Source organism: Asterias amurensis, chromosome 7 (assembly GCF_032118995.1).
Source record: "Asterias amurensis chromosome 7, ASM3211899v1".
In the NCBI taxonomy this organism is placed as follows: Eukaryota; Metazoa; Echinodermata; class Asteroidea; order Forcipulatida; family Asteriidae; genus Asterias; species Asterias amurensis.
In genome coordinates, this window is record NC_092654.1 from 14,356,688 (window position 1) to 14,384,402 (window position 27,715).

Sequence of the window (27,715 nt, forward strand, 5' to 3'; positions counted from 1 at the left end):
CAGGTCCGTATGCTGATGAACAGATATGTTGCTGCATGCAACAACTGGGTTGCCTGGCTATGCAGTTTCACTAATCACTTGTGTAGGCTGCCATTGCTGAGGTCAAACATTGGCAACGCACAGGCAACGCACATGCATTTATGCGCCGTGCAAAGCTTGTCATTTACCTCAGTTAGGGCGCTGTTTGGGTCTTGCGACATCCTAAGCAAGGGGCCCTTTAACTCCAAAAACAAACTTTAAATGACTTAAAAGAATTAAGGTTAGTTGATGTTCAACATATCTGCGATAATCATTTGTACATTTTGTGTTTTTATTTATTTAAATATTTATCACACACACATGACCTTAATCAAATAAATATGAATATTCATATGAACGTGGGGTAGCTTTTTCCAAACATGGAGTATATATAAAAACAAGTGACATATCCAAAGCCAACAAAGACAATACAATTTTCACATGAGTATTGTTGCACAATTCACTTAATTTTACCCGACAAAAACTTCTAGTGCTGTTGTGATAAATACCAGTAGTATGTTAATGCTAACGCCTATGCTTTCCACACTTTTTTTCCCTTGCAAAGAGAAACAAATCCCAATTGGAATGTCAATGCACATTGCCAGCCCAGCTTCAGAGCAATCAAGCACCGTTTTGCAGAATCAGTATTAGAACCATACCATGTCCACAAATACCGGGGGTACATGAAAATAAAATAAATTTACACAACAGGAAAAACAAAAGTCTATAATTAAAAGCTGCAGAAAAGTAAAGATATAAAAAAACAAAAAAACAACAACAATGAAACAAAATTTCACACTTTAAAATACGAGGGCACGCTCATCAATCTAACCACAATCAAACTTCTTTTATGTGTCATTTGAAAAGCTTAAAGATAATTTGCGCTACAGAGAGCAGGATATCACATGACAGTCCCCCCCCCCCTCAAAGTCATTTCAAAGTCAAGCTTCAAGTTCTTCTGCGATTGCAAATCTATTCTGTTTAAATATTTTTGTTTAAAACCGACAACATGTCAACATTTCGTATTGCATGAAAATTTACTTGACGATTAGTTTAGAGAGAACGTCAGTTAATTAAAAACATTTGCAATAGATTATTTCTGAATATGACAGAGGCATGCCCACTTTATTTACCAGCAGTGTACACAAAATAAGTGGCAAAGTTTTCAACTCCCAGAGTTGCATGTTGTAAAGACACTAATCGATTGACAAGTATTCTTCCTGCTGTTTATTCCCCTTAAAAGAACAGAGTATCAGGCCTGAGCACGTATAAAAGCAAACAGTAAATTTCAGATTTGTTTTTCTTCAAGATTTCACAACATAATAATCAGGAAGTTTCATACATTAGAGCCTGTACATATGTAGGGAGTCACTTAACTATTTTACAGACAGAAGGAAAAAGTAAGTATAGCCAATCTTTTGTTCTAAAGGACCGTGGATATTTGGTTTGCAATCAAAGACCGATGTTAAGATTTGGGTGCAAACGTGCTGCTATATAAAAATCCTTAAAAAACTACTGCCCTCCGATTTCATTTCTTACATTTTCACATATTTAACACTTCTAGCTGGTTCTTCAATGGAATCTGAACTGATCTGGCTGTCGTAATACATTGCTTTTGTAGCACTGTGGTTGATCCACACTCTTAAGTCAAGTAGTCCGTACATTCCTTCCAGTTTTGTGGTTCATTGTGGCTCACACGAAGACAACGGAAATCCTCTCAATCATTCTCAAATGTCTTTAAACCCAAACAGTGTCCCTCTTGCAAGTTGTCCACCATTGCACTACACTTTCCTTGGATGTCACTTGAAGTACGTTGGCGTGTTTATTCACTTTTATGTCAAAGTCTTTTTTTTCTCTTTACAAGAGTTTCTTTATTTCCTGAACCAATAGAGGATTCCTGCAGTGGCTGCTGCTGTCACACTGATGACAACAAACAGACGAAAGCTCTCTGATGTTTCCATTTGGTAAGTGAGGGCCGATCTCTGGAAAATACAAACGATTTAAAATGACGATGAATATTTTGGAAAAAGGTATGCAGGGGTGAGAGTCATTGCTGACTAAAAAAAAAAGTCTGAAACTTTGATCCAGATCTTAGAGGGAGGTTGAAAAAATATTGGCATTTCCACCTTTCGATAACCACTGGAGTTATACATGTAAATTTCATGGAAACAGTTGAATGGAAACAGTTACCACAGTGCTAGGGAAATAGATTAAAGAGCAGGATTTTATTTTTTTGAGAAATTATCACAATTTGCCAGGCAGACATGAAGAAGTCTTATCACCAGTTATAAGTCTGACAATCTGAGATTTATGCTAAGCATTTTTCTCCTAAGCAAAAATAAGCAGGATACCAGTCACAGATTGCACATGTTACATGGTACTTTGGCTGATAACTTTATTCTGCTTAGCATCATTTTGTTGTGCTTAGCTACTTCAGCTCTACGAAGTTGGAGCCAGTAGCCTTCCAATGGCAGACTTCTCAATTTTTAATGAAACAATGGGACTTCCCCTTTCAAATGGGGCTTAAAGACACTGGACACTATTGGTAATTACTAAAAATAATTATCGATGACCAATTAAGCTCAAATTTTCACAGGTTTGTTATTTTATGTATATGTTGAGATACACCAAGTGAGAAGACTAGAATCTTTGACAGTTACCAATAGTGTCCATTGTCTTTCAATAACCGAAATGTATCAAGATTTCTTACCCATCCTCCCTGCTCTGAAATCCACTGTGCAATCCTTTCACTAGCGATGAATCGGACAATACTGCTGATGATGTTGCTGAAGAACTCTCCAATACCGGCCTTGATGCTGATAGCCAACTGGTAGCCGAAGGAGAGGAGTGCTGCGATCCGACCCCAGTTGATGCCTTGTGTGAATAATCTAAGGAAGAAACCAAAATAAAAGTTGTAAAGATGTGGCACAGTATTCAGGCATGGTATTTGGTCCTTGGAAAAAAAGTAGGATTATTTTTTTTTTCGTACAAGGGCTGTCCTACATGTATAAATGATGTAGGCTTTGTTTTACTTTTCAGCCTATTCAATCACCATTTTTCAAATTTATCTGTGGGCAAAAATAGGAAATAGACTAAAATAGGAAGAATATTATGCCCGAGTATTAGAGCCAACAAGTTCTTTGGAGTATGGAGTGAAATTTTATCCTAAATCTGTGTACAATCGCACAATTTTCTCATAGAGTCAGGCTCATTGCATCTGCCAAAACACGTACAAAATTAGTTTTACTTTGTCTGAGCTACTCGCAGAGCATTCACTTAGCAGGAAACAGTAGGAAACAATATTAGGCCTATACTTCACGGTGGCAACGAAGGCGATTGCCTGCACGAAAATATCCACGATAAGTTGTGTAACTATGGAAGGACAATTCCAGTTAACTAGTGAGTCCTCTTACCTTCTTGCAACTCCAGCGAATGCTTCATAGGCTGTGGCAGGTGTTATTCTTAGGTTGGTTATCATTTCTCGGAATTCGCATTCATATTGTGAGTTGATTTGGTCGCCTATTTGGGCAAGACGTCTGCCGATTTGTGAAGTGGGACTGTCAAAATGAAAGAGAAACAATCATTTATTATTTAAACAATACATTTAATACATTTTGGGAATTGTATCATTGAATTATATGGAAGAAACAAGAAAAGAACAAAACCCAAGAAATTGGAAAGGCGAGTGTCACAAAATGTACACATTTAGTTTACATGTACACGTGCTGAAAATGTACAATATGCATGCAGTACAACTGTACATTCCAATGCATTGCACAGTGCGCTAATGTATATAAGTTTCCCATTACTAAAGCTTTGCTTGCTCTGAAGTCTCTCTGAAATTAATAATACTTGGTGACTGCTCTACTGTACATGTGTTCTGACAACCAAATAAACTCTACGGCAGGCATGTATGGTTGGGGTAATGGTTAGGCTTAGGAAAATACACTCAGGGTGTCAGAAAATATGCAGTGACTGATTTCCCTTGCATTAGCAAAATGCTACACACCAATTGCTACTATAAAAAAAAATTGCTACTCCGTATTAGCATTCAGTGTGTAACTTTTTCAGTTACTAGGGGACCCGTAATGTTGTCATTTCACAAGTTCGTCAGTTTGTTCACCTGTCCATGATTTATGGTTCCCTCTCAACTCTGTGGGACTTATAAGTTGAAGCATTTTGAACCATCACTGATTTACATTGATAACTCAATCTCAACTAGCCAGCCGAACTACTCGGACAGAACTGTGAGTGGTCCTTCAATGTTTTAACTGGCAGTTTAGCCAGCGCCCAATTTCACAGTAAATATTGCTAAACAATTTTTGGCTGGTAACATTTTTTCTAGTAAGCAAATTTTTGTTGTGCTTAGCTAATTTTTTTGTGCTCAATCAGCTCTATGAAATTGGGCCCAGGGGATCACCGTTAAGGGAGAACACTGAACTACGTCTAGATTCTTACCTGAGAGGATTGTCCGTGAAGCACTGGAAGTCAGGAATTCTGGGGGTGGCTATGGCCAGCTCACTGTCCTCCGATTGCAAATCAGTCTGGTACCTCTGGTACATATAATTCCGCACAATGGATTCAGTCTGTTCCGTCACACTCTCCTCATTGTGTGGGGATAGAGTCTCTTGCTGGGTCTCCGTCAGGGAGGACCGATAACTGGCCATGTCTGGGGCCGTCGTTGATGTCCTACTCAATCTCCTTTTGGCTAGGTCTGCTGTAGGGGTGTCATCCAGTCTCATAACAGGGTGGGCGGAAGGCAATGGATGCTGCTCTTGTTGTTGTGTGTTCTCCTCGTCGGTTTCTGAGATAATGAGATCAAGAAGGAGTATGAGAGTTACACGAAGCTCTTCTGGTACGATAGGTAGTGCCATGTCTGATGTCGAGTTAATACACAAAGAATTCAGCACTCTTTGGAAATACAGTAAAAAGATTTTAGTTCTTTCAAGTTGAATTCTTATACTATGTACAGGAGCACAGTCTGTGATCAACACTGGATGAGTAGATGAGGTAACCCGTCTGCAATGACAACAAAATATTTGATGTCTTGCTTCGTGTATGCGTACATTCCTGGTATCAGCTTAATGTGTTCATTAGACAATAGGTGCTTGACATGTACACAATGTCTGGTTCCCAACACAGAAGCCCAAGATAACTGGCAATGATTATAATCTTCAAACAAGCGACATGTGTAATCATCAAAATGGTAATCCCATTCACTCGCCGTCTCTTTAAATAGGCGAGGAGCGGGGAACTAACGAGTTCAGCTGGTATGCCAACTGGTCACGGACACCTGCTACGGGCCAGCCACTAGCACTTCATAGCCACACTGGCATGGCTAACATTGTCCTAATGAGCATGCTCAGATCACCCCGTAGCAAGCACATCCGGCTAAGCGAAAGTTTAAGGACTTTTCACCGACCGGCCAACATTGATTACATGCCTACCTACATAGGTTTGTGTCCTTGCCGGAGCACACCGAGTGGCGAGATTCAATTTGCCATCCACACATGTTCAACATTCTTAATGAGATATGGATCGGAATGAGTTGATTGTTTTGGACTAAGAGCCACTGGACGGACAAATCAAGGACGGCTAAATGAGATTGGACCCTTGATCCTGGAGTCTAACTCGGAGGAGGGCCAAGGTTGGGTCAGGAGGAAGTTAAGACTACATGAGATGTAAACATTGTGTCATTAATTGGAAATTGTTAAGGTGAAGGTTGGGATCATTCAGCGGTCTCTGTGTTGTTGTTACACTTGGTGACTAAAATTGATTACACGTTTGATAAGAGTATGGCAGCTTATGATTGGAGTTATGGTCAATTAACTCATCAAAGGAAGTCGTTGGGAAATATAATAACATCAATACCTGGATTTTTAATAACTTTACATGACCCTTATCAATAGATGAATTCCTTATGACCTCACATGGACTGTATCAATACATGGACTCCTAATAACTTCACATGGGCTTTATCTCTACATGGACTCCTAATAACTTTACATGGGCCTTATCTCTACATGGACTCCTAATAACTTCACATGGACTCCTAATAACTTCACATGGACCGTATCAATACTTGGACTGTTACATGGGTCTATTCCATATGAAGTCATCAGCTGCATGAAATCATTTTGAGCATCTCAAGACAAGGTTTGAAATAGCGATCGCCCGGTCGCCAAAAGTGAAAACAGTTGTCAAAGTGAAAAAAAAAATTATTGTCACAATAAATGAGGGGTACCAAGTATTGATGTGCTAGATTTAAAGTTGCTGTGGTCGCAATCGTTTACCACGATAAAATATCAAGATCGTTCATTTCAGGATACAAAATTTAAACATGCATGCACATACATTATTGAGCTGGCTCTCTGTTCCATATATAACAATACACAGGCAATTTTTTAATAAATTATAACCTCTTACTAATATACACATTACTCATGTCGCATAACTTTTTTCCAAATTGACAATGTGCGTGGTCACCAGATCATTCAGATTTTATTTCAAAAGAGTTCTCTAAAACCTATCCTCAAGTCATGAACCCACAAAAGTGTTACTAAATGGCAGAAATAAGGGGATAAGATCGTCAAAAAACACAAGTTTGCGAACGCGCATTGGTTAATATATCAAATTGGTAAAACAGATAAGTCTGTTTGTTTTGACGATGCCTGTAACTTATAATGTATACATTTGTACTTAATTTATTTAATAGTCTGTATTTATTAACTGCTTATCAATATTCTGTAATTACGTTCCACAAGGTTGTAAAAAAACAATGATGCAACGAAGCAAGCAGACCCCCCCCTCAATACAAAATCCAAAACAAACAAACAAACAAACAAACAAACAAACAAACAAACAAACAAACAAACAAACAAACAAAATTAACAAACAAATTCAAAAAGTAAGTACCATTTAACAAATTGTTTGCACTAACACTGCCATATATAAAAAAAATCATAATTTCACCCAATGCCAACACCCCGCATTTAAAATAAAATCTAACCGAACAAATAGCATCACAAAACAAATACAATCCTCTGGTTGCAAATCTACATCTATGCCACCAACCAGTCTGCAAGCTTCCCTTCCATTATAAACACAAGTGTCCAACCACCAAAAAAAAAGAAATACGGTAATTGTTTCCGCTCCGCAATTATCATGCAAATTGCAGTCAGTAGAAATCTCATTAAAAAAGAGAGAATGGAAATCGGTGAGTTCAGGGTGAGGCCACGAGGTGACACAGATGTCAGGAAGATACAAAGTGCGGCTTACCCCCTAGGGGCAATGTGATAGCTTCATTGTTATGGTAATGAGTTACTCTACCAAATGAAGGATGATCTCATACTACATTGTTTTGCTAACGAGGGTGTCAACCATCAACAACTACGCTCCAGTCAAGATGGTTAGAGATAGGAAGTTGACTTATGGATGACCCTCAAATTGGATGGTCAGCGTGCCAAGACAAACAATTTTATTATGGGGACGAAAAACTATTACTGCTTGCCGAGAAGATTTCTAAAAAGCAGGGTCCAATTTCGTGTTTTTCAGTTTTCTGCTAAGATGAAGCAGGATACGAGTTACAGATTGTACATGCGACATGATATTTTGGCTGGTTACGTTATTCTGGTAAATGAAATTATTGGGCCCAGAGTGGCAACAATAAATTATAGCTTCATTTGAGACGCACTATTAAATTAAATTTCAATTTCAATTCAATTCAAGTTTGGTTCATTTTAAAAATACATCACCAAATAAAAAGTCACAGACTAAGAGAATTTGGTTTACAAAATTACATTAAAAATATATATAATTTATGTATGATAATATTAGGTTAATTACAATATTTATACTTCATTGTGGTATAGTAAATGTATTAAAAAAGGATTGTACAGTAGTGCAAAGGGACCCGCAATCTACAGTCTAAAGTTCGCACAAACTTCCAACGCATGTAGTTGTGTTTAACATTTGAGGTAACTACTCAGTGCCAAGGTTGGAGCAATTCCAAGTCACTGATCACTATGCAACAGATTGCTGCAGGGTTTTTATTTCAACTGTGATTGCGTTTTGGGTGCCTTGAGGATCACCTATATTACATCTGTACATATAGTACATGTGTTCATGGTGTATTTTTGTAAATTGTTGTTTACATGTTGTAATTTATGCGCAAAAGTAAAGATTTCCTTCACCTTGTTCTCTAATACATGAAGGACAGTATAAAAATTGGCATTTCAGCCACAATTAAGGCTGCGATTGTAGCTAAGGGCATCAATTGACACACATGCATTTCAACACAGGACTACACGGCAATCCAGCCGTTAACCGTAAATTAGGACTTTGCTTTTATTCAGTGCAGTCTCAGTGATTACATTTAACATACACTGTACATGCAGGTTGTATTGATTTGAATGAGTAAGTACATGTATTATGATTCATGTTTTATAGACACAAGGATAAACTTACCCTGATGTCCACTTAAAACAAGCCGCGCACTCGCACTCACAGGTGATGAACACAGACACACACACTGGGGTGAAAAGTGACCCATGGTTTGTTTCATTATCCTTTGAGTTTGACGACCACAGGTTACAACTTCCTCCTCACGACCTCAGCCAAAGATGAGGTTCACCTTAATTCTCAGCAAATTGAGAACAGGTTTGACTGATTTTCAAACTCCAGTGAGCCGAAAGGGAGTTGGATGTCTCTTGACAGATGGTAGAGATTCAAAACTCCCACTACTATCGGAACTCAAGGTTCTGTTCAATTGTTCAAGTGCTGTTAAATGGAGTTTCTAACAACAGGTGACACCCAGTGGTATGCTGGAAAAAGGATGGGCGGTGGAAAAGGAAATCCACAAACACTTCACCAGGGATGTCAACTGTCCTGGGAATACCAAGAAAGAGGCACAAGTTCTGTGTAAACACTTAAAGCACGTCTTGTGACGAACTGGAAGACAGTAAACTAACCACAAGATCTCGACGAGTTTACTTGAAAATATTCTTTAAACTGCCAAGGTTGACCACGATCTTTCTTTAGTTCATGCGAATAATAAAATCCAGAAACTGTGAAATTTCTTCAGAGATCTACAAATTGGTGCAGGAACTTGTGGGATTTTATGTTGTCAAAAATGTACAGCTCGACTTCAATGTATACATGGGCTGTAGTAAGGCTACTTGATAGTGCTGCACATGTGCTGCCAGAATAAGTACTGAAGTGAGAAGTTGTAAACACGGATTATTATGTTATGCCTTCGGCTGGTGCAGTGTTTGCAAGATCAAAGTCATCCCTATTCTTAAGTGTGGTGACACATTGCACCACTAGACGAACGAACAAAGGACCACTGGATCCTATTTTGGGCGCCGACTCATCTGTTGTTGTGACTGGTGAGGTTAATGCTCATGAATTATGCAAGAGGTTTTAGTGGTGGATGATGAATAATGCATTGACTCACTTCACTAGCCTATTGGTTTGTTATGGTTGGTACAATAGCCTTTGCTCTATGGTGGAACAGGGAAACCACTGAACTCTGAATGTGTTTACTCGGGGGAATTCCTGTGGCAAGCAAAATACAAACCCTCATGACTAAATATTATTATGAATGCTTTCCAAGTGTACACACTTGAAGAACAGTCAAACACACAGTACAGAAGTCCAATGTAGTTTACATGCATCTGGGGAAATTCCTGAGATAAAGTAAAATATAAATACTCATGGCTAAATATTATTATGAATACTCTTCAAGTGTAGAATTAGTAAACACCGATGAACCACTGAACTCTGATGCAGGGTATTTTGGGAAAATTCCTGTCTTGCAACATAAACAATTTTACGGCTAAACAATGCTCTTCAAGTACACTGCACATTAGAGGCATCCCTATTGTCCTTCAGTTTGTCAGGTTTTTTATACTCTAAATATTTTAAATATCAGCATTTTGGGTAGGTGAAAATTGCTCTTTTTTTTTAAGACAACATTTTTCAACACTGATTAACCCAGGCTTGCTGAAAAACTATGTGTTAAAGTAAATAAACCTAGGTGGAAACTAATTCACGTCTTAACAATCACAGTTTCTGCACAAGTTATTCTGCCCCAAAATAACAGAATTAATCTAAAATAAAAAGCACTGGTCAGTGAGTCCACTTTTAGAAACTAATCATCATGGTTTAGACTACAACTTGCGCTTGTGTCGGGTACGCTGACAGACATGCCACATAACCGATTCCATCATCACTGTCCTGAGTTTATCAGCAGTTGCCGGCACTGTCAGGCCTGATTCTTTACGGAGGTAACGAAGGCGATATACTTTATGCCCATGAAATACTCCAGTAGAAATTTACAATTTTTTTTCTAATGTGTGCAGGGTGCCCTTTACCAAGGAAAAATTGCCTTGGTGCCCATGTCCTATCAAAAACAATATAGGCCTGCACTGTATGGCACTACTCAGGGTCTTACAGGCAGTGGCACTATTGGTAATTACTCAAAATAATTATCAGCATAAAACCTTACTTGGTAATACTACATTGTGAGAAACGGCTTCCTCTGAAGAAATATAGTTTTCGAGAAGAAGTAATTTTCCACAAATTTGATTTCAAGACCTCAGGTGTAGAATTTGAGGTCTCGAAATCAAGCATATGACAGCACACAACTTCGTGACAAGGGTGTTTTTTCTTTCATTATTATCTCACAACTTTGATGACCGATTGAGCTCAAATTTTCACAGGTTTGTTATTTCATGCATATGAGATACACCAAGTGAGAAGACTATTCTTTGACAATTACCAATAGTGTCCACTGTCTTTAAACCATGAATTTGAAAGGGCACCCAACTTACAACTTACAAAGAAGAGAAAGTTAGTTTCAAAGGTTGCATACCTGTTTGAGTTGAGGAATATGTGCAGTTTCTTTCCATACGACAAAACATGTAACAGTGTATCACAGCTTGATGTAATAAAACAGAAACAAACTACTCTGGTAATTTTTAGCTTTAGTCTTCGTTATTTATACATTTTTAGCAGCCTACATGTATACAGGAAGTACACAAACAAATGCAGACCAAATTTTCTGGAAATTCAAAAACGCAATCACATACAGAAAATTTTGAAATACGAGAAGCGAAAACCCAAACAATCGATTTTGATGTTGTCAGTTTATTATTAGAACTGTAATCTGGCATGGAACCATGGGAACAATCTGTTCTGATGTGTACCACTCATTGAGGTTTTGCGTTTTGAGGAAGTTGGAAAGCACTGGTCCCTTAAGATTGGACCAAGGGCCTTCCCCTTTTAACATCATGTACAGACACGCTCAGTAACAAAGAGTATTCCAGAATTGGTAGGCCAATCAGGGGAATTTCATTATTTCAAATATTAAGGGGATTCAACAGCATATGGTTACATCATGAAAGTACCAGATATGGTGACATCACGAAAATACCGGTATCCCTAACAACGTAATATTTTACCGACGGACGCGCCTGTACTTGTCCAATGCATTGTCAGTGTTTTGAGTGTACTGTACTACTACTACTACCAGGCCTGGAATTACACAGGCACCATTGAAACCAGTCTTGGCCTTCGTGCCCCTTGGAAAGTTCTCCATAGACTTACACATATCCAATGCAAGTGCCCTTTGTAAAATGAAAATGGCCTTGCTCACTCAAAGATGGAATCCTAGGCATGTACATTGTACTACTACTGTCAATGTGGGTGACACCCAAGCCAGATATCTGGGTATTTTGAGTTAAAATGATGTCATTAATATTGGCTCTGGTTCAAAAATATTGGCTGTGTTCCAAGCTGGACTCTAATGTGTTTTCAAAAAGAGAAGGTATTACCCCCAACCACTCCCAACACAAACAAGTTATCTTGTGCCAAGACAAACACAAATTGTGTTGCTTTGTTTACTACATGGGGGATTTTTTTTATGGTACTTTTTCTTCTTCTGTAACAACAACATGAACAATTCTGTAACAACAACATTAAAATGAACAGAAAACCTCCTGAACTAAGGCCTAAAGGTTTTCCCTTTTTTATACTAGAATTGTGATTTTATGATTATTTTATGCTCACAAAATGGTAGATTTGACACAAATATTTATTTTCGGCCGACTACTTACTGTCGACAACAGTAATTATCCAGTGCAACCATGGTGCAACACTGTCGTGGTATTCAACGTTCACAAAAGCGCAACGGATATCGATTTCCCTCTCACACATATCAAACCGCACGCCCGTCTATTCGACGTCACGATTTCACAAGGAACCAGTCTACTGTTGCCAGTAATGCCCTTATATGGTATCGCTCGTTTATTGAATGGACGAAAAACATGGCGAATGAAATGACTCTCGGAAATATTTTTTGAAGGAGTTTGCCAAAATAAAGACGCAAAAAGAGCGCTAAAAGCAAGATATTATAAGATGAAATACCTTGCTTGTTTGACAAACAGATCTTTCAAAAAATGTTTATGCAGTTTTGGCAGGGCATTCTTTGACATCTCAAAAAAAAATATATATATATAATATATCCGAGGGACCCAAGCAAAAAATCGGGTGAAAGGGCAATCCAACATATTTTTATTTTTTTTGGGGGGGCCTAATTGTCATGCCTTTTTTCCAACAAGTTGTCAATCATTAAACAAACTTTTCTACTTAACAAAGGAAGCCAGCAGTTTAAGTTATCCATAGAGCAAGGTCCCAGATGCTATGAGAATGATTGACACTCCTATTCAGATCCAATTACTTCTTATCTTAATCCTCTGCTGATTGTTATACATTGTTTCAGTTTGTTATACATTTGTAACACTTTTTTGTTTCACATTGTTTCAGTTTGGTATACATTTGTAATACTTTTGCTGTCTCTATGGTTTGATGACCTGTTTTTGTGACCTAACATGGGAAGTGTATTTGACAGCTGTTGATGTATTAATTTCATGCATTTTCTATTTAATACATTTTTGGCATTGGTGTTATAAAAATAAATTAGTTATCAATATAAACCACAAGGGAAACTGACTGGGTAAATTTTTTTAAAATCATTTACAAATTTACCCAGTCAGTTTCCCTTGTGGTTTATATTGATATCTGAAACAAAAACAAAAGTCGCATCCCCTTAAGGTGATCCCCTAGCTGCCGCTTCCCAGGTTGTATCGTAATTTGGGTGTGATCCCTGGCTACACGGCAGTTAACGGTTGTATGGCTTCTGACTGGCACCCCCGAACAAAGATATTGACAAAATAGGGACACCGCCAATATAGGGCTAGAAAGCTCAGTTGGTAGAGCGCCGGCACGTTAATCCGGAGGTCGTTGGTTCGAATCCCACTCTAGTCAATTCTTTGTTCAACCCCAAAAATCAAAATAAATTAGTATCCAATATTGAAATGAGATGAGTCCTTTTGATAAAAATAGTGACAAAGTGGTACTGATAATGCTTTGCAAAACAAATAATAATTTAAGTCTCAGGACACCCATACAAATAATCCAATAGTAGCAAACCCATATTTGGACCCCAGTTCCTGAAAAAGCAACGCTCTATTTTTATTTTCATAAATTAGCCGGCACTGGGAACTTTCTAGCTACATGTATTTTGTAGCTAGTGAGAGTGATGAATACTCTACACTCAAATGAGAGAACAATTGATGTTGTTGTCTACACGCATGTCATGAAATGAAACCCTGAAGTACACAATAATAACTGCAACCAAAGCATGTGCCCTCTGTATTCATAATTCAATTCATTTAATTAATCAATTCTGGTTGTAAAAAATATGACTCTCAGAAAAGCAAAATTATGTAACTACTGCACAAGCCAAGAACTCTATGGAGAGAAGACAAGGAAGGAAGTTTCTGTTTAAGATGTTGGAGGAAAACCCCAAAGAAATATTTAAGGGAAAACCTTCGCAGTCAAAATTTAGGGACTAAAACCCAATCCAAAGCGCCCCAAATTGCTGAATTCATCAAGCTGCTGTGGTCTTTCCCCGTTTTGTTTCGTCTTAAATGGAGGGGATGAGAAACGTTGAGTTTAAAAAAGGTAAACAATGATGAATTATTTAGCATTTTATATTTTAAAAGTTGCCGAAATCACCCTCTATATGATGTTGTAATTTTACACGTTGGCAACCAGTGTACAATTGTGCCCCTTCTTTACAAATACGTTCAGTCAGTGACACATAAACGTAAATTTGATCTTGAATACCACTTTCCCTTTCATTTAATGCATCACTGCCTGTTAAAAATAACAATACTCCACTTCAGACAGGCTGGAAGTATCATAGAGTATGTAGTATTTCCTGCAGGCACAGTATCCTGGTGATTTGCAAAGATCACCCCAGATCCTGTTGAGTTTGGATTTCCCAGTTTCCGATGTGTACTGCGAAGTCACACAAAAGGAAAAAAAGCTTCCGAATCTTCGTACATCCGAATCTTCGTACACGTGTTCCGGCATGTCGGACACAAAGGAAAACAGCTCACAGAAAACGGAAAGGAACTTGGGTTTATGTTGAGCATTTAAAAATGTTGGTATTACAAATTTGTAAATGATGATTAATATCCAGGCAGCCCATTTTTTAACTTTGGGTTGTTTAGATAATTTGTCAGACGTGTGGTGCAATTTTCATAAGGAGGTTTCTAGAAACGCTTTGCTTTCAGGCATTGCTCATAGATACAATAGACACAATGTGTAAACAATGGTGTAGACTATAAACAGATCTTGCTGAATTTATTCATGAAATTGCAAATTTGATAAAATCCCCTGTATTGCAATAGAAAAACAAATAAATACAGTGCCCATCCCAGGTGCTTTTTTTTTTAATTTTTACTGGGGGCCTTCCGAACCCAATTTTTTTCAAAACAAGCTTTATTGAAACAAGGTCCTTGGAAAATGTTCTATGTGATGTTTATGTTAGTTTTTTGTTTTTTTTTAACTCTAACTTTGCAATTTAGAACACTTCTATACTCAACGTATATGTATTTTATTTCATAATTGTGTGAATTTTATCTTATAAAAATTAAAGAATAAAAAAATTAAAGTTTTATTTGCTTCAATTCCAATGCTACGCATGTAATTTGTAATGTGCATACATGTAGTCTACAAATATATAGAGCTTTGACAAATTGTTCACTAAGATAACTGGCTTCTAGTATTTCAGTGAAAATCACTGTCAATAACAAACATCTTTGAATGACAAATGAAACAGTATACACAACTATTTTATTTGTTTGAAATTAAAATTCCTAAAAAAGAACTAAATTTATTTTTTATATCACAAGAAAAATCTTCTACACACATACATGAACTATATGTCAATGTAATGTGCAAAACCAAATCTTGCGTCAGATTCTAAATCCCACTAAATATTTCACACAAAAACGTGAAATAGGCCTAAACGTTCTCGCACCACCGAAGAAAAAAAAAAACGCCTGCTGTACATGTACTCCTTTTATGTGTCCTTAAAATTGACATCATTCACTGACGCCTGAATTCACTGAACGCTTTATTTGTAACGGCACCAAATTACTAAGTCGGTAAAAAATTGCACTTGACCAATGACGTCACTTGCACAAGTCATATTTCTAGACACACACAATGTACATGTTACATGTGTACACGCAGAACAAATGGGTGTGCATGTACATGTACATGTACAAGTCTACCATGTACAATCGTAGTTCCCTTACTATTAAGTGACGATGTCATCAAACACAGCATCATCACTGACTGTACCAGCTCTCAGCCACTAGCCAATATTGACTTATTTGGGCGTTCCCTGTCAAAAATTTTCATGGTCAATTGTGATGATGAAATTAATTTCCATCACTTACTTAAGAATGTGACACACACTAAAAACGTGTAGTAATTTCGAAAGTAGCATTGTGTATGTGTATGTGTAAGTACAAATAGAGAAATTTTAAACAGGGAATAGGCATGCAAAAAAGAATGCAGCTCGCCCAAAAGAGGAAAGTGCCAGACACAGCAAGACTTTGTAAAATTGTACTGTGTTTTGAGATTTTTAATGGCTCGGCTGAGCAAACAAAAAACAAGGAAATCACCTGATCAGTTGAAAAGTTGCATACTTGTGTTCATGATTGTATCCGTATGGCATGCAGTGTTCTCCCTTAAAGGCAGTGGATACTATTGGTAATTATTCAAAATAATTATAGCATAAAACCTCACTTGGTAACGAGTAATGGGGAGAGGTTGATAGTATAAAACGTTGTGAGAAACAGCTCCTTCTGAAGTGATGTAGTTTTCGAGAAATAAGTAATTTTCCATGAATTTGATTTCGAGACCTCAGATTTAGAATTTGAGGTCTCGAAATCAAGCATCTGAAATCACACAACTTTGTGTGACCATGGTGCGACAAGGGTGTTTTTTCTTTTATATCTCACAACTTCGACAACTGATTGAGCTCAAATTCTCACAGGTTTGTTATTTTATACATATGATGAGATACAGCAACTGTGAAGACTAGTCTTTGACAATTACCAATAGTGTCCAGTAGGCCTGGGCGAATTATTCGAATATCCGGTTAATGGCGAATAGGTTTTCCTATCCGTAACCGCGAATGCCTTTTTTTTCTTAACCGGATATCCGCATAGGGCGCGAATAGCTATTTATAAACCGGATAGTTCTGTAATTACAACCAAGTAACCGGATATTCTTTAATATCCGAATATCCGCGGACGTCGGGCGACAACTGACATGAATGTTTTGTCTGAATCCTAATGAAACTTCTATTAAGACAGCATAAAACAGCATAAATTAAGTATTTAACTATGCTCACCTCCGTGAAGAGTCAAAACAATGACATTTCTGACGTAATTTGTTCAAAGATTACAAAAGTTTTCCTTCACGTAGAGTCATCCACGATCAAAAGAAAAAGCAAATCGCCATCTTTAAATTAGATCCGGTCATTTTTATGAATGAACCGAGTGACACTGTCTAAAACTAATATCAATCCGCCCAGAAGATCTCATTCACAAACGATCAGCGCCCTCTAGCGACAAAAAAAAATATTTTTCTAAATATTTTTTTATTTTTATTTTTTTATAGCGCCCTCTAGCGGCAAAAAAACTATTCGAATATCCGGTTAATTTCAGATAGTTGGCCAGCGGTATCCGAATAACAAAATTTCACTATTCGCCCAGCACTAGTGTCCAGTGTCTTTAACAGTGGTCCGCGGCTGGCCAAATGCCAGTAAAAACACCTGAAGACCTGTCCAAATTCTCTCTAAGTGGTCCAGCTGGCAAGTACAGTGTTGAAAAGCTTCCCTATTTAACATGAAATGGTTATGGCCTAGTCAAAAAGCTGGTGGCCCTTGTAAAATAACAAGCTAGTTAGTCCTGCTGGCTAGTCACTAGAAAGATTAGGGAAAAACCCTGACATGCACACTTTGCATATTGACTTACATGTAAACACAAGTTCATTATTAGAGAAATTTGACAATTTGTTTTCATAATTACCAGTTACCACACATGTACATGTACAAATGTATGTAGAGGTAGCCTTCAACTTCATACCACATACGTACATATGTAAAGTGTTTCTGTTATAGAAAATTCTTGTCAACACAAAAACACTTGAAAGACCTTGAACCAAGTGCTTTTGTTTGGAATGGAAGAAAAAAAACAAGTCTTTTCCTGTAGTACGTCAACAAAACACCGGGTAATTGTCTTTAAAAATTATTGTATACAACATGGCCAGGGTTTACGACGTTTACATGTTTATTGTGTGAAAAGGAAAGTATCATTTCTGAAGAACAGATTCATTCAAAAACTTTGTTTTCAGCTAACATCCCTCCTACCAAAAATTTCAGCAAATTTTGTCCTAATGTCATGGCAAAAAAATATTTAAAAAAAATTAATAATAAACAAACCACAAAAATAAGTAATGTTTCGAGATGGACTCAACGCATGTTTCATTAGTCCATTTTGCATTTCTGCAGTCACAGTGTGAATTTTGATCAAATGTGACTTCCGACAGTATTTCAGATTGCTCAACAAGTTAACCTTGGCAGATTGGTAAAGGGGTTACACCCCTAAAGCTATGTTTCAAATCCCCTTAGGTCCGACTCACTCCTTTATGTTCCAACACTCTACTTTTTGGGGGTATTTATTCCAAAACCTTACCCTAGTCCTAACCATGAATGTATCCAAAGCGTGAACATTACAAACAAAGGGGGGTTAGGTGTCGGAACAAACAGCAGTCACATACGATCTTTTCAGATCATTTTTTTATGACTACCAACCAACTTCAATGAAAAGATTGCATACAATTGCACAAATGAAAAGGTAATTTCCCCTCTTTTTCTGTCTAATTTGTCCCGCAATTCTTACCTCTGGTGCTCTAGCAAGCTACCCCCACCATCCAACTCAACACTCATCAGCCTACTGACTCGGCAACTTTTTTTCTTCAAAATCATCAAACATGCCAAATGAGGCAGATTGTTAAAACTAGAGAGAGAGAGAGAGAGAGAGGGCCCAACCAACGTATTCAAAAACAAGTCCCAACATGTTTTTTTTTACAAACTCCAAGTGCAAAGTGCTGGTTGGGAGGGAGGGAGAAATGGACGTGATGCAAAACAAAAAATGAATGGAATGTTTCCTTTGTTCACAATTCCTCTAATAAAAAGATGCCTGGAAAACATTAAAATTAATCAATACTAAACGCAATACTAAACGCAACATCCTCAACAAAATTTTTAAAACCAACGTTTATGATAAATACAAGATAAACGGAGAGGAGTCCGTTAAATACACATTTGTGCACAACATGTAACAATCCATGTTATAGCTACATGTATACACATTCTCTATAGTAATTAAAATACAATGGTTGTTGATGTTAGAGGCTTTTGCATTGCAGTCTGATTAGCCTTTTGTCAAGGCCTTCGTGGCTTGGACAGCTTCATAGAGCCGCTATCCCAAGCGACTGCAGGGGGAGACCACGCACCGAGTGGCGCAGCACGAGGGCCTTTTTCAATCTTGATCGCGGTTTCTGATGTTTTTCTATATAAATCTTGACTTTTGCAAGCAAACCGGTAGCAAAAGAAGCAGAAGCCACAGGGGTCAACACACGTTAACAAATTATGCACACTGCCCGGGAAAACAACAATCATCCACCTTGGATTCGTTCGTTAATAAAACGTTTTTTGGGAAAGTCCACATTCTGATTGGTTAATCGTTCAGCACTTTGCATACAAGTTTTTACTCTAAGAATAACTCATTAAAAAATCTTGTTTAAAGCCATTGGACCCTTTCGGTAAACAGTGTTGTTCAAGGCCCACACTTTGTGTACCACAACTTCTATATCAAATAACAAACCTGTGAAAATTTAGGCTCAATCGGTCATTGGAGTCGGGAGAAAACAACGGAAAAACCCACTCTTGTTTCCGCGCGATTCGCCGTGTCATGACATGTGTTTAAAATAAATCCGTAATTCTCGTTAACGAGAATTTATATTGTTTTGCTGTTTTCTCAAAAAGTAAAGCATTTCATGGAGTAATATTTCAGGAGAAGTCTTTCACCATTGCCTTCTGTAAACCCTGTAAGTTATTTGTAAATCTGTGAACTTTTATTTTTTTTTTCTGAACCAAAAGGGTCCAATGGCTTTAAATACAAACAAATACAAACAGGTTGCAAACTCGACTCTTGCAAGTGGTCCCCTCTTTAAGTCCCCCAAAAAAATTGCATGGCAAAGTCTCGGGGTCCAAAGGGTTCTATCTGCAGGCCTGTATGCTTTGTTTTGAAAGGGCAAGGGCACCAAGGCATCTCCTACTTGGTACAGGGCAACCTATGAAGAGATTGTAAATTTCTACCGGAGTATTTCAAGGGCACCGAGGCCTCCATTGCCTCCCTGAAGTATCAGGCCTGCATCTGAGCTTAAACAATTGTGTTTCCCTTTAGGTGTGTTCAAGCTACATGTATGACATCACCACTACATATGATGACTCATCATTGTTTGGGCTCTTCCAGTGCACACACTCAAGTATGTGTGGCAAATGCAAATGGAATGTTTAACCATAGCTACATGGTTCAACCATTGAGAATGGCCGGTCAAACTGTCTGACAGTTCAGAAGAGAGAACTTGGCCATGGAGGTGGCCTGGTTTTCTCAGAAATATTTATAACCCTGGAAGTTTATCTATACATACATCATGTAGGCCTACACATTGTAAACGCCTTTAGGAAACTAGCACACAAATTGCATATGTATAAAGCCAGAGCAATGCCTCTGTCTACTCTTTGATTACGCAGGCCTTGAACTTGGCTCATGAAGGGGCACAGCAATTTTCATCTGGTAGTAGATCATACATGGAAGGAAAGTTTTACATCCATGGGTAGTTCTTAACAAAACAAACATGGTGTTGCTATTTTTATTGAGCTTAAAAATATAACTTTTCAATGTTTGACTGACCATGGACTAGCTACCAATCTGCAATGTCTCTAATCCAAATGAATTGTGTCATGTGTGAAATAGGTTTGTCTCTTTTTTATTAATGACAGTATAGACACAAAAGCACTTTCTTTCTTCTAACCAAACAGTATGAAACTATTTCAAACCATTGGTTTTGCTTGAACCAGAATTATTCCCCCAGGTCATTCTTATTTAATGAAATGATGTCATTAGCTTGGAACTTTTTAGCCACACACCCCCATTTGTAAATAAGTTGCGGTGGGGGGGGGGCTTTCTATTGTAGTTCTATTATTAGACATGTCTTCTTAAGTCTTTGAGTTGTATGCATTCTATACAATAGGCCTACAGTTTAAAAATTAAAAATAACCAGTTTTTATCAATAATTAAAGTGTAACCCCCTCCCCCACCCGCTTCCCCAAAATGACAACAAAAACAAAAACCAAGATTCAGGCCTGAAAACAAGGGCACAAGGCATTTTCTCCTTGTTAAAAGACACCCTATGAGTAAAATTTGTAAAAAATTCCAAGGCAATGACCACGGGGGGCATCGAGGCAATCGCATTCATGAAGTATCAGGCCTGCGTGTGAAGAACCCCTTAAATGTGCCCTTTTAGCACAAAAAGGGCAAAATAATATTTTTTTTTTCAATAATGATGTAAACACTGTGTAATACATGAAGTTGCAGCCGGTCTGCGTTCAATCGCAGCACATGTTACAAGCAACTCGTTTGCATCACAATAACAGTAAAGGTCACTTGTTTCTTGGACAGAGTCCAAAAATGAGAGCATCACCTGCAACAGCGTGGGGCTTGATTTCACTTGGCAACCGTGGTTGACAACCATGGGTTTGAGAACTGAAAGGGAAGTACGGGCAAGTCCTAACACGTCCTGAAATTTACCGTGCTATTATTTTAACTGGAAGCAGGAGCCAGGAATTTTGTACTATGCGAATCGGGTGCCTAAAACGTTGTGGATTTCCTCTTAACAACTTGTTTACATCATGTGTTTGCATTGTATGCATATTACATGAATAAGAAAATGAGCATGATTGTGCAATAAAAAGAAATTAATTGGCAATTTGCCCAATAGTGATGAGTTTTTTAATTTGTTGAATGATTCTAATACATGTGTACACATGACTAATCTGGATAAATTGAACAATTACATGTACAAACATGTATGTGCAACACACAAAAACATATTAACAATGAATAAATCAACAATTTGTAAAACAAATTATAATATTGCCATTATTTAAAAATCTTTATGGTTTGAAGATCTTAAAATAATATTTTGGGGCAGATGTCCGAAGTGTCGTGGCCGAGCGGTTAAGAGCACCGAATTCAAGTTCTGGTGTTTTTGATCAGCAGAGTGTGGGTTCGAATCCCCAGCCGTGACACTTGTGTCCTTTAAAAGCAAGACACTTAACCATTGCTTCGTCCTTCGGATGGGACGTTAAGCCGTTGGTCCCATGTGTTACGTTACGCATGTAAAAGAACCCAGTGCACTTATCGAAAAGAGAAGGGGTTCGCCCTGGTGTTCCTGGTCCAATCGGCAGCAAATTGTGCCACAGCACCTTGTAAAGCATGACATGGCGCTAGCAGATTAGGTCTCATAATTAAAACGTTTATGTAGTCCCACATCTGGCAGGAAATATTGTATGTTACAGCGCCAGGAGCATCACTGGGTGACGGACTGACGGACATGTGCGCTATATAAGAAGCCACATTTGTTAGATACTTTGAAAACAAAATCAAGAGTTAGGCCTATTTTTTTTCAAATATTGCTTTTAGTATTCCTGTAGGCCCACAGTTTACACGTACTGTCATACTCCAAACGTAGTCTCCTAAGTCTAAACAACATGTGATCAAGGTTGAACTTGCAACTTGCATGTAATCAGTTATTATCAATCATGCTTCAGTGTTTTCCTCATACGTACATGTAATTTGGATGAGAAATTCCATTTACAATGTACGTGCATCAAAAGTTCAGTGCAAATGTGATAACTCAACATCTAGGTTCTTCCGGGCCCCATGCACAAGCTCACATTATCGGGCCAATATGCGCAACTTGTGTGCCGATACTCAAAAAGTTTGGCTGGTACAGAATTATTTATTATATTATCATTTATAATTCCACAAAAAAACACCAAGAGAAAACCAAATACGTAGGGCCCCTGGCCCCCTAGAATGCTCCAATTTGCACACATAAGGGCTTATAAAACCAAGATCACCAAGTTGAAAAAATAATTCCAAAGACTCTCGTTTCAATTCAGTGTAGTACATGTACACTTCAACCAAACATTCATAGAATGCCCCCTCCCCCACCCCAGTTCTGAAAGAGCCTTGGGAGAACCCTTATATACAAACAGTTACATGTAATTTACATCCGTGGTGGTACATGTTGCTTCGCCCCATGAAAAACACTCCCGTCTATCATTGCCTCAGTTCTCGAATACGGGATATTTACCAGTAGGTCTATGGTAATGAACTTACAGACTAGGCAGTTTGGCTGTACAATATGTAGCACAGTAGCTTCGGCATAGTTAACCCTTCCAATGAAACATTGTAAATTACAAATCGCACACAACTCTACTGATTGGCAAAATAGGGGAACAGTGGGGTGTTTTTGCACAGGGCTGATGGTGGCATTTGATGCATGCGCACTTGTACAGTGCATGACTCCATGGAATTTGCCCACCAATAGTGTCTGTAGTACGCATGCAGCATGTGTGAATGTCTAGTGTATTTCATGAGAAAGACTTGTTCCTCTAATAATCCTCTTCTCCTATGTCACTCCAATTGTTTGGACTTACATGTACATGATAATGTTAAGTATAAGATTGCTAAGCCTGGTCGTGGGATACATGCACTTGTTGTTTAGGCGTATTGGTCCTAGCCCCTAGTCCTTCTTTTAATTTGGCAAATGACCTGCATACATGCAAACATGTTTGTTTTTTAATCCTCTATGTAGGCAGTTTCAGTGAAATTTAATGCAGGTGATTTTTTCTATGACAAGATGTGGTACGTTAAGGTGTATTCTAAGGAGTAAAAATCAATTTAAAATTTTGAAATCGGATGTTTGGTTGCAGAGATTAGCGTTTTTAATGAGCATTGATCGTGCAAAAAACGTACCTGTGTTCAAGTTCAATTGTTATGTTTTTCTTCATATCGGCTATGGCCAAGTTTAGTGCACAGCCTATGGCAATAGAGAGCGCACTATATGACGAGCGCCCTCTACCAATGGGGAGGTTTACAAACTGCGCTGCGCGGCGCTAGAATGATTTTTATGAGCGGCAATCAGTGATATTTTGTGAATCAAACTGAGGAGCAGCATCGTGGGGGAAATTGTTAACTATAAAAATTAAATATGTGTTAAGTTTTGCAGGTGTTTGTGTGAATATTCTTTATTAATTATGTCAACAAATAGCATTATTAAATTAACCAAAATGGAATAAAATTGAAGAGTTTATGACTGGAATGTTTTCTTTAATTTAAGATCAGTTGATCATTGTAGTAATAATTGTAGTATTAATACAATAAACATTTAAAACAATCTTTTAAAAAATTGGGGATGAAGGCATTGGTACACATCAATTATTGTTGTTATATTTACAAAGACACATTCTAAAAACTAGTGGCTACAATAAATACAATCATTTTTTTGTTCTACTTTCGTTTCAATTAGTAGGCCTTAAAAAATAGATAATAAATACTAGTTTCTTTTGACTCAAGATGAGCAGTCTGTTATGATCAATTCACAACGTGGAAATTACCAAAAACAAGATCGAGCAGCTTTCCCCCAACCAAGACGAAACATAATTGGAGGTAGAAGAATACATAATCAAATAACACCAAATTTTCACAAGTTAATCTTAAAAGTATGGGAATTAGCACTGACAAGTCGCATTCAATTTTGATGACTATCTCTGGAAGAAATCTTGATTCAAAAAATGAAAAACGCCGACAAAAATAGGTTTTCATGGTAAAAGCTATGCGACTAGATGTACCATGTGCGGAATTTTATCGGCTACACAATGATGTAATCGTTATCTAATTTTGTCTAAACATGTGCTCCCTCATCGCACAAAAATGTCTTCGGGCTTCTTCGGCGCTTTCTGAAGATTTCCGAAACCTGTTGTCCACGGGGTTCAAAGGTGACATCATGCACAAACGAATGGGCGCTGCACGCGAGACCAAGCATCCGGTTTCTGCCGTTGCTCTCTATTTTTTACAATATCTCTGAAACTATTCATCCGATTTCAAATATTTTTGAAATGTAAGCACGAGGAGAGAATGCTCCTGCCTGCTGTCAAGTGTCATAGTTGTGAGTTGTACAAAATGTGAGTTATGATTTAATACATTTCGTTCTTTTTTTTCGGGGCTGTGTGTGTGTGTGTGTTGGTACACGTGAAATCAACTTGATGAAACTGCCTACTCTAATGGATCCTTTCCTAACATCATCAGTCACAAATTTAAAACTTATCAGACATGTCAGATCCCGGAGCGAAACAGTCTGTTTCGCTGCGGTATCTGGTAAGTTTTTGTCCTTTTTCTTCAAAATATTTTCTCAATTGTGTTTTTGAGTGTTATTTATTAGACATTTAGGATTAAGTTCGTGTTTCTAGAATTTGTGTCATGATTTTTGAAAGTGGTAAAGTTGAGCAAATCTGTTGACTAGCCCTGTTTGTTATGAGCATGGGTCTTTTTTTGTTGACTAGCCCTGTTTGTTATGAGCATGGGTCGTAACCCTCCGGCTTCGCCATCAGGCGAAGAGGGTTACATTCGTGAATGGTTGCAATACGTTTGCGCAAGTGAAACACACCCCACCCAGGTCTAATGATTGTTACGTCGCCTGTAAGTAAAATATCTACTGCCAAATCAAAAATCGTTCGGAAAATGTTCTGTATGGCGCCACCACTTTCTTACTCATTTTTACAAAAAGAGATATCTCATTGAGGTAAATTAGATACTATATTATTTCACATCGAATGAAAAAGTGGTGGCGCCATACAGAAACTTTTCCAATGGTTCTCCCATCAAAATGTGTTATTTTTATTTTTACAAAAAAAAACAATTTGTGGGAAAGAAAATATCCTTTTTTGACAATTCTATACAAAATACAACGGTGGCAGTCGGCTTCAGCTCCTTTTCTGAAAGTGTTTCACCAACTGCATCAAACCAATGAATACATTTTAATACCAAACACCAAAAAGTAAACTTTGGCCTGGGAACAATGGTCGAGTTGTCTTCCGTACGTAGCACGTATACAGAATTAGGAGAGCACGCAAACATGTACATCCACGGCAAAGCAAGTTCTTGATCACTTTTTTTGTGTAAAAACAAACTGGGAAGAGATCACGAGTAACACATTCAATTTTTCACACAAGAGTAGCATAAATAAAACAAAACTTACCAACACAATGCACTTGTAAATGGATCACTATCTGTAATTAAGGGAATTCCTTGATCATCATGGTGTAACTTTCAATCACATTTTTCGTAGTCCTCGTTAACATTCATACAAAAATGGCGTCAAGCAAAATGACGTCATGATCAATGTATTGTACCCAGTAGTATTATACCAATACTGCACAGTATATATGTTACGCGCACTTAGTACCAGACTATTATTATATTTTGAGTTTCACTCCTGACGACGACTGTTTGATGGCTGGCTAATCAAACCACGAAATTTAGGGGCGTGTCCTTGGGTACTCGGCAGTAAATATTCGAATTATTTTCTCCACTCCCCCAGATACGATAGAAGAGGGCGGGGTAGGGCGGGGGGGGGGCTTGATTCTGGTTGTAGAATTACTTATAGTAAAAACAGGCGCCCCTCTTTTTGTCAAAATAAAATGATGTAACTGCTATTTGTATCCGTCAAACTTTAAAAATTAACCATTTACCAGTTTACTTTCTCCTGGCATGGCATGATCAGTAAAATAAGTGGAAAGGGGTATACAGGCCCAGGCCCAAGTGCACCAGCGCCAATAGGCATTTTTATGCTGACGTAGAGGGCGCGCACACGATAGTTGCAGCTGGGCGGAACGGCCGCAAAACACTACAACAAAATTTAAAGTTTGCTGTAAAAATTGAGCGAACCACAGGGAGGCATACCCCGCAGTGGGCATAGCCGTTTCTACCTTGACTCTGGGCTGCGCCCGCGAGTAGATATATAGGCCTACTCTTTGCTTAGGTCAGCCAATCCCACTCCATCCAAACCTAAAACGCTACCTCACAGTCCGGCCCCTCCGTCCGCAAACTTATTCCTCAGTCTGCATCATGCTATGTGTAAAAAAAAAAAAAACAGTTTTAACTTTATTTATTGAAACAAAATAATAAACGGTTTTGCACGGGGGCGGACACAACTGCATATGCACATGTGTCCGGGCGGACACAAATTGCATGCAGCAGCGTCCGGGCGGACACGATTGCATATGCAAAACCGTCCGGCGGACATTATTGCATATGCATAGTAATGCATAGAGAACATAACTGCATGCGACACCGGCCCAAACACGTGCATTTTTTTTTCGAAGTTGAATTAAGTGCGCGATTTTCCTCCACCACACTTTCGCGCCAGAAGTTAAAGGGCGCTCGAGAGAGACTTTCCCGTTTGGAGTTCTTGGGCGGCTCCCATACATAGCAATATATTATATTTATAGTTTCCGCTAATACAACCATGTGTGCATATTGCCAGGTATCTTCTTTTGAGAACTTGGGAAACATGGATTTGTATTCTACTGTAACGCGGAGTAGTGGATGATTCGGGAGCTCTGAGACTTCTCAGTTCTGACAGAGAGTTGTCTACATATTTATGTGCTGAAGTCCTGAGTTGGAACATAAGCTGCAACGGGCCGGGAGGTGCCAGGTGCGTTTGGATGATTTTGGTTGTGGAGGATTGATTTATCTTTAGGGTCCAGACCACCTGAGATGGAGCATTTTGGAAAGTGGCGGCTGTGCGGTTTGAATTTGCATTCGGGTCTTAAAGGAAAACAAAAAAACAACAACATGTGTGAGCAAATGTCTCTCATGAGCAGCTTTTCGTTGATAGAGTGAAGGATAATTTCTCAAGTCAACCTATGCGGGGCCCCACGACCGCTGGTATCTGTAATGTATGTGTGTCAAAAATCGTTTTTTCATCTGCCACATTTGGGGAAAAAATCCACAGAAAATGGCTCCCGGTCACACCGTGACAAAATAGAAACAACAACTGATTATTATTTCCATTAGTAAGTAGACAGGTATCTCTCAAACCCGAAGTGTCAAGTTTCTCATCCAACTATTTT

At 38.2% G+C, this 27,715-nt stretch overlaps 1 protein-coding gene across 2 annotated transcripts; it reads right to left on the bottom strand.

The window, feature by feature from the left end:
- Nucleotides 1-25,966, bottom strand: LOC139940024 (bcl-2 homologous antagonist/killer-like). 2 transcript variants are annotated; one of them, XM_071936218.1, is made up of 5 exons: nt 25,840-25,966; nt 4,477-4,822; nt 3,432-3,575; nt 2,729-2,906; nt 1-2,000 (listed from the first exon to the last, which is right to left on the bottom strand). In XM_071936218.1, the coding sequence occupies exons 2-5, from the start codon at nt 4,758-4,760 to the stop codon at nt 1,890-1,892; spliced, it is 717 nt and encodes a 238-aa protein (XP_071792319.1). In that variant the 5' UTR covers nt 4,761-4,822; nt 25,840-25,966; the 3' UTR covers nt 1-1,889. The 2 variants fall into 2 exon arrangements, with proteins under 2 accessions (XP_071792319.1, XP_071792318.1); XM_071936217.1 differs by lacking the exon at nt 25,840-25,966 and adding an exon at nt 8,485-9,201.
- Between the last annotated feature and the right edge of the window lie 1,749 nt (nt 25,967-27,715).

Excerpts from the sequence above, each read along its gene's own strand:
- LOC139940024 (XM_071936217.1), bottom strand. The coding sequence starts at position 8,581 with ATGAAACAAACCATGGGTCACTTTTCACCCCAGTGTGTGTGTCTGTGT. Across the intron at positions 4,823-8,484 it reads TGTTTTAAGTGGACATCAGG|AAACCGACGAGGAGAACACA; the intron begins GTAAGTTTATCC and ends TCATTATCTCAG. Across the intron at positions 3,576-4,476 it reads TTCACGGACAATCCTCTCAG|TCCCACTTCACAAATCGGCA; the intron begins GTAAGAATCTAG and ends TCATTTTGACAG.